Raw genomic sequence first — 12,199 nt, 5'->3', positions numbered from 1 at the left:
GACTATGGTGCACTTATTAGAACCATATTGACTTAGGAAAGCTTAAGGGGAAAGGCATCAGCTTTCTGTAGAGTTAAGTATTGTTTAAAGTTATTTAAAATCTGATGTGTTAAATCAGCTCTCGTAAAAAAAAACAGTGCTTGACGCTGAACTTGTATGCTGATGATTTCCATTTACAAGATGGGTTATGTAATGTATAATAAACTAATGATATGATAAACCTCGTGTTCTCAACACACAGATTTTTACCACTCTGTTTTAAAGGGGAAATTTCATAACGGTAACAAATGCATCTGTGTGGGCACAGACAACAGATGGTGGGGGTAACGTTCTAACACGGAAAATAAACAAGTTACAAGGTTCAATGTAAACGTTTAGTGACAATTTTAGTCATACTACCTTTTCTGAGTAACCCGATACAACTGAAAATAGAGGCATGTATCAGGTGTCCTAATTAGATTTACAAACAGAGTTGGCTTTCAGTGGGGTATAGGGTTTCTACTTCAGGAATACTTCTAAAAGTTTTAAATTGCAAGCCTCTTGAAAAATTGATAAATCTCAAATTTGCATTTGTTCAGTAACCATGGTTATTCCGAATCCAGCTTTAGTCAGCTACCCGAAACTAGGGCTTTTGGAGTCAGTGGGTCAGGACATAATAGTTAATTAAATCTAACGGTCTACTGTTACCAACGCAGCTATCTTATTGAGCTCCGTGAGCCTGTAGGCAGTAAATGCTGCTAAGTGTGTTTTGTTTTGTAAGCTTCAAGGCTACTGAGTGATCACTAGCGAGCTCACCCACGGCTATCGTGAATAGATGTATTTTCATGTCCTTTGCTGTGGAGTCGTCAGTTCAGGCGCCAGCTGCCGGAGCCGCTCGGTTACCGCTGACGTCACCGTCACTTCTCTGCGCTTCAGTCCAAAGCCGGAGCACCAAGAGGAGAAGTCGGGCAGAGCCGGAGACCTCTCAGCGGGAACTTCAGCCTTTTTACCCCGTAGAACCGCACATCCGCACGCTGTCTGCTGGGGGACGCACTCGCACTGGGAGTAAGTTACGTTTAAATGTGCTTATCCGTCTGTTCCTTGTAGGCTAACTCAGGAGTTCACTGGCTAGCTAACGCTCCGGGGGCTGTGCGAGCAGTGAGTGATCCTGTAACGGGAGCTAGCTTTGTGATGAGTGTACACACTCCCAGGGTGTACAGTTGGGTTTGTCTGCACAGTATACTTACTTTGTCGACTTGTGAGTGCTTTTATAAAACAAGGTTTGTTATGCTAAGTAACTGAGTGGCCAGCTGGGGATAAATGCTGAAGCAGGCGTGTCTGTCAGAACAGTTTCATTACTGGAAGCTGCTTGCTACGTTATTTACAGCTCTTACCTAAAAAGATGAAGAGTTTACGTGGGCTGGAATAGGATGTTACTCATTGAGTAGTTAGCGGAACCAGACTGCTTCCATACGCGCTATAATAAGCTCTGGGACGGTTAGTGCTCAGAAGTCAGACGTGGTTCTGGCGTCTGACTAACGGATAATCACAGGTCTTTTAGGAATATCCGCTATAATGTTGGCTTCAGTAAGAAAGCAGAGGTGTTGTGCTGGTGTAAATGGCCTGCTGCAGTGCGAGAAGTCTTCTTAAAGGGACTACACTTGCAGTGTTGTGTTGCTAAATTATCTTTGTTTTAATCTGAGTTGTGCTGACGTGCCACTGCACAGTCTGAAAGCCAAGATGCGTAGCTGCGTTGACAGATCATGCTTATGCTAAGATTAGGGTATTTTTCTGAATCGGCTCTGACAGTTGCCAACATTTGAGCCCAGCTGCTAAAATGTAATGAATTTACATTGCCACAAATCTTTCATTCAGCGTTTGCTGACTTGGAAAGCTTTAAAAATGGTGCTAACTAAGCACGTAGCGTTGAAAGTGGGCTCTGCATCCTGTTGGACTCCTTTACATATCACAATGTATTTTCCAACTCCACGGGCTGTGGAGGGAGCAGGAAATAAAAGGGGGAAGGGGGATGGAGGGCAGGAGGCTTTATATGTGTTACAGGAAACTCCCTCCTGTCCTTTGACCCCAGGCTGTCTCCAATGGTAACCGCTTTACTGTTGCCATCACTGACCGCTCAGGTTGTTTTCCAGGTCATAAAGATCATTAAGCTCTTTTCATGAAATCTAACTGACCACTGGTGGATATCTCACCTCACTTTGGATTAGAAGATGCTTACAGGATTTGTTTGGTTAAGAATAAGTAACCCATATGTGACTCCATGGGCTACAATGCAAAGCCAGCATGAGCCGTCAGACGTGACTTAGGCTGTTCAAATTAGTGACTGACCCTGTAGGTGTTAATGTGATTGTTGTGCTGGGTGGTACTGATAAGATTCAGGCTCATGATGGTAGATGGTAGTTATTATAAGAGTTACTCCGACAGAAAGCACATTTGCAGAAAGGTTAGATTTACTATTTATTTAGTTTTTATGCGTCTTGTATCCTTCAAAACAGCGGGAAGCACTCTGCAAAAGATTTGCAGCCGTATGCGGAAGTTTGGGTTCCCCTGTCGTGTTATGATGATTTTCTAAATGTAAGTAGAAGAATATATATCTTCTACGGAGAACACACCTTTACACATTTTAATGCACAATTACTTTTTATTTACGGAGTTTTACATAGCTGAACAAAAAGAAAACAACATAAAATTTGACTGGTGCAAAAGTTATGAAACTTACGACACAGTTTTATTTTGTCCGATGTCTTAAACTCGGCAAGTAAATAGAAGGTATGCTATAGTATATGCAGAAAATGCCATACTTATTTGTTCCCTGTAGAGGACGTTACCTTATTTTCACTTACAGAGTCAACATTAATGCAGGCTGTGTGTATGGTAATAATAGGGGAGTTTAACCCTTTAAACCTTATTATTCAATGCTTTTTTTTTTCTCAAAGCTTCATACTTAACTACTGTAAATTGCTTGGTAAATACTTTGATACTTTTTAACTAATGTAGTCATAAGAGAAAGGAATCATGCACAATTCCAGACTTTCATTGCTTAGAGTTAAAGGGGTCTTGAATGAGTATGGCTTTGGTGAGGAATTCTTTAGAACATTGTTGTCTACTGCTTCATTATGAAACATACCTTATTAGTGTAGTCTGGAAACGAAATAAAATCTGTCCTTAATCAACGATTCTCTAGACAACCACGATGTGAATTTTGAATTGGCCTGTGCCTACTCCTTACTCACCAGTCAGGCAGTTATCATTCTATAGCATTAGATGGAGCACAGTAGTAGTGGTCACCCATTACATCAATTACAGTTATTTTTGCTTTTGATGTAATAACTGTGCTTGTTTGAGACAATGTTCTGATTTATATTTTGAAAATATTTAGACATTATAATCAGATGTAAATGATAACATTACTTTTTCCAGTTGTAGTTCATTTCCATTTGCACTAAAATTCAGGGGTTCTGGGTAGCTATTGTTGGATGTTCCCTTTGTCAAAAAAAGTTATGTAGGTATAACTTGCTTTGGTCTTTGTTGAATACACTGTGCAGGAGTTCAAAAAGCTATTGTCTAGCTGTCCAACGGTTGTTTCCAGGCATAGAGCAATATAACCATAAAACATGCCAGTGATAAGTTGCTTTTTCTCTCACTAACTTAAAGCTAAGATTCAGTCAAGCGTGTTTCACAGATGTATTAAGCAAAATTCTAAAACATGAATGGGTTAAATGTTGGCTTAGACTAAATTGAAAATGATGAATTCTTTTTGGTCTATGCTTAGTCACAATCTGAGAAACTGAAGAAACTGGCACTATATGCAAATCCCTGGCCATGTTAATCTCTTAATCATACCTGTTACAGTTCCTGGTATTGGTGTTATTGTACATGCTATAATTTTACAGCAGTATCATTTCAATGGTCTTTTATTGCTGATTTGTATCAACAGTACAGACGAACCTTTAACACACTATGTTGAAAGCAGAGGATGGGAGGAAAAACCCCAGTGCTTACGGTCAGTCTAGATTAGTTTTCCTTTAGAAATGCTAAAGCCAGCAAACTGAGTGTCTTTATGATGTAACATGGTCAATTCTTAGCTTCGGTCCAAGACAGAACATTGCGTCAGGGTTCACATCAATGACTTTGCATTGGAACTGTGACATGGGGCGCCTGCTGGCGGAAGGGTAATCCTCTTTTGCTGAATGCTAGATGAACTTTAAACCTGTCTCATCTAAGAGTAATGTCAAATGCTTACACATAGGTCTAATCCCAGAACCCTGTAATTGGCCATCTTGTTTACTGGTCACATCTGATAGACTGTGTTTAGTATGCTTGACCTCAGACTGGCCTAATTTTGGTGCATATTCCAACTAGTGCACTTACTATTTGACAGTAGCTGCAATAGTGCATGCCTTCCGCCCGAAGACTGCTGGTCTTTGGTCCTACTCAGAGAAACCTGTATACATTTCACAGCTTCATATTGGGAAATTAGCTGTAAAATCTCTATTCATGGTCACTTCATTATAGAACTGGCAGACTATGTGCTTTAAAGAATAGGAATTCAATGGACTGGCGACCTGTCCAGGGTGTATCCTGCCTTCTGCCCAATGACCGCTGGGATAGGCTCCAGCACCCCCCCGCGACCCTGATGGAGAAGCGGCTTAGAAAATGGATGGATGGATGGAAAACAGTAGGGATTTTAAGCATGCAGGAACAATAAGGCAACCAAAATAAATGTAGTTTATTCTGCATTCATGTACTTGACTTGCTGGTTCTTTACTCTTTGGTTGTAGCCTGGCATGTTGGTCTTCTACAGCAAGCAAAGCCGCCAATGCAGAGTTTAGCTGACTTGATTGTGTGTTTTTCCTGATAATGACACTGTCATTTGAATGGAGCATATTTCTCCATGTCAGTTTTCCCTATACTGTCACCATGTAAATGTTAATAAACTTTACAATAAATTATTACTAATTTAATATACTCATCCACGACTCCGGCTCATATGTTTATGTCCACCTCCTAAAATAAAATTGTCTTTTTGTGTGCAGAGTAACAAAAATGTTCACATTTACATAGATGTTTTTAGAATGAAAATACAGGACTACATAATTGTAAATGTGCAGGGTTTCTGTTTTTGTTGTGGTTAGTTTGTCCCATGCACAGACTTTGGTGTTCTGTAATACTGCCTTACATGTTAATTTATATGCACACTAACATCTTTTTTGTTGTTGTACTTGTTTTTTTTTTTTTTGTCATTTGTGTCAGATAGCAATGAACATCTGACAATGTTGTTTTAGTCTTATTGTCATTAAAAGGAAATGCATTTCTTCTGTTGTTTTTATCCTCAATATTTGCTGTCACTTAGTTTTTCAAAAGTAGGTATAACTATACAAGCATAATCTATGCATTTAATTGAAAAAACTGTTCCACTTGAAGTCTTTTGTTCTTCTGAATTCTGCAAAAGACCCAAGTGAGGCTCAGGCACTGGGCACAGATACAGTTCATGCCGAGCAGACAATGAGGTTATTTAGTACACTGGGTAAAGCGGTGCCTGAAAAATTGATAATTGCACCATGGGAATCTCTGAGGACTGAGCCAGAGCCTGCAGCACCAAGAATGGATGTGGACCAAGAGAACAGTTCCCCTTGTTTGAATTGGGAGCATTGATCAACCTGGCCTTCAGTGCATACCAGACATCTGGGACAGGGAGCATCTCATGCCACTGTGCCTAATGGAGTGTTACTGTGGGGTATTGTTTAGAAGCGCTTTCATTTTGTTCCTAACAAACTTTTATCACCCTGTTCCAGTCTAAGCAAAAATGGTCCTATATAGTTTTGGGAAAGAAAGCACTATAACTTGGTACATGAATAAAGCCCCTTTTGGTGCTGTATAGAACCATTTTACAAAGGTTGTCAATCACAGAGATTATACATACAGTTCTCCTGTAAACCTCCCCCAGAACACCCCCACCCAAATGTTTTATTGATTTTTCTAGGTGGACATATGTAACACGTCCTCAACAGGAAACAATCTAAACATTTTTTTTTGTTTCCATTTGTTTGCTGCCTGGACTAGTGCAGGAAGGAGAAGGGAACCAACAGTGCTTTAATTTATGCTTTTTGCTATGGTCAGAATCTTTGGCTTTTTTGTGGCTGAAAATCAGCCATCTCTTCACCCTTTCGGTGGCTGAAATCTCAGTGCATCCTTAATTGCGTTTACTAGAAAATCCTAAAACGTTTTTTGTTTTAAAGAGTGAAGTAGAAATCTTTGCAGTTGCTATTTGCTGTTGAAACAATGTTAATTTATTACAGTGACTGGTGATTTGGCTTCATCACACCTATGTACCTGACTGAATTGAGATTTCTTTATCAGTTAAATTGTATATACCCTGCTTCTTTCATTAGTCTGTGTTAGCAGCTATCCCAGCATTCCTATTTACTGTCTTCTCACTCTATGGTTTGTAGAGCTGCTTTGTAGCTGTCGTGCGCAATGGATGATGGGAAGCCTGTGTGGGCACCCCACCCAACGGATGGGTTCCAGCTGGGCATGATAGTGGACATAGGTGCTGACACACTCACTATTGAGCCACTCAATCACAGGGGCAAGGTAAGTCATCATGCAAAAACATACAGAATAGTACTCTTCAAATATGCAAAGTCCAAGATGCAAAATAGTAGTTGTTTTGAGAGCTCTTTTTTGGCCTGGTGTTTACATCTTAGTATGGTGCTTGTTTAGTATAATTGTTCACTTGACAGTATAGATGACCATGCAGAACTGTATTTAAATGGATTTAAGGATTTGTAATGACCATATCATTCACTCTGTACATGTGTGGCTTCATTGCATTTCATTTGTGGAAGTCTCCAGTTATCTAAAAGCATAATAAGTCAAATGTGCGAACTCATGTATGTAAAACAGGCTTGTGCTGTATAAGGGTGTCGCTTGCAAAGGCAGTTAATAAGTAATGGCTCCTACCTGCCGCAGGTGTGCTGATCATGTTACGCTCAGCTCGAGTTCATTAGAAGAATAAGCCACCTGGGCTTCACACACTCCCTCAGAGAAACAACAGGTTGTGTAGGCGTGTCTCTGTTAAAGTCAGCACAATATTAATGGTTAAAAAAAAATCACAACTTCATTTGACGCGTGTAACATTTAGTTTATTTTGTTGTTGATACACTTTTGGAATTAGGGCTGGGTATTGAAAATCAAATTATTCTTTTATTGTGCTGACCAAATTAAATTACTTCAGGCATTGAACAATTTGTCATTCATTACGAATTGCTTCGTAGTTGGTTTTAACTGCATCAGTGAGCCAATAAGCTTTGTATGTTCTAAATAACAGGCTAAGAGCATGGTTTTAGAATCAGTACTGCTTAATGGTGCTTTGACTACCCTGAAATCTGTTGCAAAAGGTCATTCAGAGTGATTTGATGTGAAATGCTTAATTGTCAAACTTGCTGACCTATTAGTTTACCCTGATGGTAGTAGGAACCAGAGATCGCAGTGTCTACAGCACAAATATAGCCATTTTATTTATTATCCAGTTGACCTGTGCATTATCTTCTGAGCTTTTCTATGTGATGTTGATGATGGCAAGATAGTGGTAAATCTGAAAAATATTTTGCCTCACAACACCCTATATGTACCTCTTTTAATAAATGAGTTTTAGGACAAAATATTATTGCAGAACCATTGTAAAATACTTTCTCAGGCATCTGGCAGCGAATTCCTGACCATTTAATGGAACAGCCTTATGAGAGAGCACTTAGCACTATTTGACATTTGAGGACACTGTTAGCTTTGGTAGCGGCAAGCTGTCCTATTTAATTAATAATCTTTCATTTTTGGGACTGAGATGATGACATGAGGAGTTATAAACTGAATACTATGATGGGAAAAGCTAATCTTTTGTTTTTGGAAAAAGAGCAGTCAGACGCCTGCATGTTACTCCTGACCTCTATAAATAATGTATTATTGTGCTGAATAGTAACAGGTTGCTTGTGGAATGTCTGAGTTGCTTGTATTCCACACATGTATTAGCTTCTCACACATTAACTGTTATTAGACATGTTTTATTAAGTGGAAATGAAACCACAGAATTGCCAAGCAAAACCTGTTTTATGTTTTCATTCCAATGAAAGATTGATTTTTAAGCACATATTATTTTTAAAACCAATAATAGATTGCTTTAAGTGCTTTGAAAATCACATGAATGAAGCCCCCTTGTTCTTGGCTGTTCTGTTTCTTTAGTCAATGGTTAAAATGAAGATGCTACTGATGCTCTTGATGGTTCATGAGAATGTTTACAGAACAATGTTTACAGAACAATGTTTTCTTTGGATTTCTAGACTTTTCTGGCTCCCATCAACCAAGTCTTCCCAGCTGAGGATGATGTAAACAAGCATGTGGAGGACAACTGTAAGTTTATTGTGGATACATCTGAGAAAGAGAAATAAAATGTGCATATGTGTAATAAATCAAATGCATAACAATGACATTCACTTTTAATCATACATCTTTCTTTATTTTTAGGTTCTCTTATGTATTTAAACGAAGCCACGCTTCTGAACAACGTCCGTGTCCGCTACAGTAAAGACCTGATCTATGTCAGTAAGATGTGATGCTTACAGTTTGTTTACCTTTTGTCTGGGTCAGAGAGCTTTAAATCCAGGCCTTGAATCCAGTTTCTGGATTTATGGATTTTATAATCACTGGTAGATAAATGAACCTTTGATGTGACTGATTGGCCACCTATTGTGATAGCTACCAATGATTACAAAATCCAGGATTGGAAACTGGATTCAAGTTCTGGATTTGAAAAACTCTGCTCTAAGCGATCTTTTTAACTGTTGTCTGCTATTAAAGCATTTGCAGGGTACAGTACATGCTTTTCACATTCAGTCTTGATCCAGAAGAATAAGCAAGTATACTTTACTGAAGGGCAGCATTTGTACGTCTGCATGACATCTACATAAGCCTTTCATGACAACTGACATAATCCTGCTTAAACTTTTATAAAGGTTTCTTCCAATAAGTCTTAGTTGTCAAAGTCTGCTTTTGTGCAGTTTGTTGTCATTTTAATTCGACAAGTGTTGCAACCTCTGTTTGTTGGCCTTTATAAATGTTTATATAGGTTTAAGTAAGATGTCATGAAGTATGAAGTGGTACTGCTTATTCTTGACAAAGCCTGAATGTGAAAAACATGTACTTCACCCTGCAAAGGCTTTCATAACAGGTAACAGATTTCAAAAATTACTGGAACTTTAGATTACTTACACTGTTAATAGTTATTTAATGTCTTAGAAATCCTGTTTTATTACTGTAATTCATAGTTTCAATAGTTCACTAGTAGTTCAGTAGTGGTAATACATACTGACACAGTATGTTACCATAATAACATTAAAACCATTCAAATAATGCTAATGTCTGTGAAATAAAGGTGACAATTTGTTTTTGTGTGTTTACATCATATTTCTTAAACAGATACTGACCATTACATTTTACGGTACTTTGACACTAAAAATACTTGTCAGATTACTTTTGTCTATTTTAATGCTATTTCACCTTTTTACATCTGCTGCTTGTTGGAATAAGCCTATTATTATTTTTTGTATATTTTGTCAGATGTAGGTGTCAAAAAGCCTTATGAACACTGCCCATCAGTGAAGTGCAAACGCATAAGTTTTGTCTTTTGAATGCATCTCTTTGTAAATTGACTGTGCCTCTGTCGGCTACTTTAATGTGTCCTGTATAAACATTTGCCTTGATAAAATGGCAGTATGGCTTTCTTAGGTGAAGAGGCCTGAGAGTTCTCATGTAGTTGATGGGCATGTTTTTGCAGATGGGCCTGGGCTCATTAGAATAGCTTCCCAGGGCCTACAGGCCTGCTGTCAGTGCACAGCCATCAGCACACACTCGGGGCCTGTTGGCGGAGTGTGTCATGTTGAGTGCTGAGACCCTGCCCTTCTGTGGCTGCCCCATCTCGGATGACCTGGCTAATCCTGCCCAGACGCTATCGGGTTGCCCAATGCACTTAATTAGGTCCTGCGAGGTAGCGCTAAGCAGCGTAGTGTGGCTAGCCCTGCAGCCTCGGGCTCTGAACAGCAGCAGGTGGAGAAGGGGCTGTTTGTGAAGGCTCCACTACCACCACAGGTGGCTCTAATGGGCTGCTAAGGGAAGCTTTTCCAGCGACCACCCGAGCCTTCTCTATATTCCACATTCACATCATTAAGACTTAAACAGTGCACAAAATGGAAGCTAGTCATTAGAATTTCTTCCTGGTGGATACACTGTCTGCTTACTTGCTACTTTTCTCCCATTTCTTTTTTCCTCCAGACGTTTGTAGCTAATATCCTGATTGCTGTGAACCCCTATTATGACATCCCCAAACTCTATGCCCCAGAGACCATTAAGAGCTACCAGGGCCGATCTTTAGGAACCCTCCCTCCACATGTTTATGCTATTGGTGAGTTCATGAGTTCAAAACATTGTGAAGTCTTTTAACATTCTGTCTTTTAAGCTAGTTCTAGTTCTCACTCAGTTGTACTCTTGCCCTCTCACTCTCTCCATCAGCTGATAAGGCATATCGGGACATGAAGGTGCTGAAGATGAGCCAGTCCATCATTGTGTCTGGTGAATCTGGTGCTGGAAAAACAGAAAACACCAAGTTCGTCCTCAGGTCAGAAGACTGAGTTTGTCCTTGTGTTTAGTAGTGCAATGATAAGAATGCACTAATAGACAAAACACAGATGTTAGAAGGTTGTTATGATAAATTTATCTGACTGAGGTCTTTGTTCACAAATACCAAATCTGTCCATTGAGTACATCAAATACAATAACAGCAATTAAAGGTCACAGCGCTGCTAAAAGTAATTATGGGTGGTGTGTGTGATAACTGTGTGATGTTTTTCTCTGTATTCCAGATATTTAACCACGTCATATGGGACAGGTCAGGATATTGATGAGAGAATTGTTGAGGGTATGTTTAACTGTTCGTAACACTATTTAGACTTCTCCTACTTCAGCCTCCTCTACATCAGGCTGCATTGTTTTTCTAATACAAATGTTGTATATGTGATTTCAGCCAACCCTCTACTTGAAGCGTTTGGGAACGCAAAGACAGTCAGGAACAACAACAGTAGCCGTTTCGGAAAATTTGTGGAAATTCATTTCAATGAAAAGGTACACTTATGGTGAATTTTTTTTTTTTTTTTGTGGTCGTAAGCAAAAGATTCACTGATCGAATTACATGGTTTGTTGAGTTTCTAAGTAGAAAGTAAGTTTACACATCTTCTAAATATCGTGTGCGCAACATTTAGTTTTAAAGTCTGACTGTTTGACATTGTATTATTATTATTATTCTATGATTGACATCTTTATTACTGGCAAATTGAACTGCTGTACTGTGCAAAAAAAAAAAAGACCACCTTTCATTTACTTTAAATTCCGGTCAATTTCCAGTCAAAACAGCCAGCATGTTATTCATTTTTCAGGTGACATTTGTAAGGAGATTATTAAAATGAAGGAGAAAGTCAAAGGAAAAAAGCTTTCAAAACTGGAGTTAAAAATTATTAAAAGATACAGTGAAAATGGAACTCCTTACAACCACCTAAGACCTGGTAGGGAGAGATCAGAAAATTAAGCTCCACTTTTGCTTCAGATATGAAAAACTCACTTATGTTTCTGCCCATCATTCCACTGTGAGAAGACAACTCAGTACTATGAGTCTCAGAAGATATGTTGCTATCAAAAGGCCATTAATGAGAGAAGAAGAAAATATCGGATCAAATAAAGATGATGGTGTTCGCAGAACAATGGACAGACAACCCCAGAGTCCAGACTATCTTTGAATGTGTTTGGGATTACTTGCATCATGATTACTTACAATGCAGTGAAAATACAACCGACTTTTAAGACTGAACTTTGGAGGTGTAGAAAGATTTCCCTGCAGATTTCTTTGGAAAACTTAAGGCAGGGCTCCTGAAAAGAGTGGAAGCTATAATAAAGGAAAAAGGCAGACACACTAAATACTGAAGAAGTTCTATTTATTTGTCGCGACTTCTGTGCAATTCTCTGTTAAATGTGTTTTCTTCTTGTTTTTCTGGCATTGAATAATGAATAATGTACTAAATGGCCCTTTTGACTGGAAATCAAATAGATGAAGCATGGTCTCTGATTTTTGCACAGTACCATTTATGCCTATGAAAACTGTGTT

The 12,199-nt window shown here is 38.9% G+C and overlaps 1 protein-coding gene across 5 annotated transcripts in view; it reads left to right on the top strand.

Annotated features, from left to right (window-relative positions):
• The first annotated feature begins 821 nt into the window (after window positions 1–821).
• The window catches only part of myo6b (myosin VIb), a 53,717-nt gene continuing 42,339 nt past the window's right edge, over window positions 822–12,199 (top strand). For 3 of the 5 annotated variants that reach the window (XM_037542082.1, XM_017694456.2, XM_017694457.2), the window contains exons 1-8: window positions 855–1,044; window positions 6,450–6,591; window positions 8,334–8,403; window positions 8,518–8,591; window positions 10,321–10,450; window positions 10,558–10,663; window positions 10,908–10,963; window positions 11,069–11,166. In XM_037542082.1, the coding sequence (XP_037397979.1) occupies window positions 6,475–6,591; window positions 8,334–8,403; window positions 8,518–8,591; window positions 10,321–10,450; window positions 10,558–10,663; window positions 10,908–10,963; window positions 11,069–11,166 (651 nt within the window). In that variant the 5' untranslated portion in view covers window positions 855–1,044; window positions 6,450–6,474. Of the gene's footprint in view, window positions 1,045–6,449; window positions 6,592–8,333; window positions 8,404–8,517; window positions 8,592–10,320; window positions 10,451–10,557; window positions 10,664–10,907; window positions 10,964–11,068; window positions 11,167–12,199 lie in introns of all 5 variants that reach the window. The other 2 variants (XR_005130826.1, XR_005130825.1) reach the window with 2 other exon arrangements.

This window comes from Pygocentrus nattereri, chromosome 10 (genome assembly GCF_015220715.1).
Source record: "Pygocentrus nattereri isolate fPygNat1 chromosome 10, fPygNat1.pri, whole genome shotgun sequence".
NCBI classification, from domain to species: domain Eukaryota; kingdom Metazoa; phylum Chordata; class Actinopteri; order Characiformes; family Serrasalmidae; genus Pygocentrus; species Pygocentrus nattereri.
The sequence above is the reverse complement of the archived record's forward strand: the minus strand, read 5'-3'. Positions and strand labels throughout refer to the sequence as shown.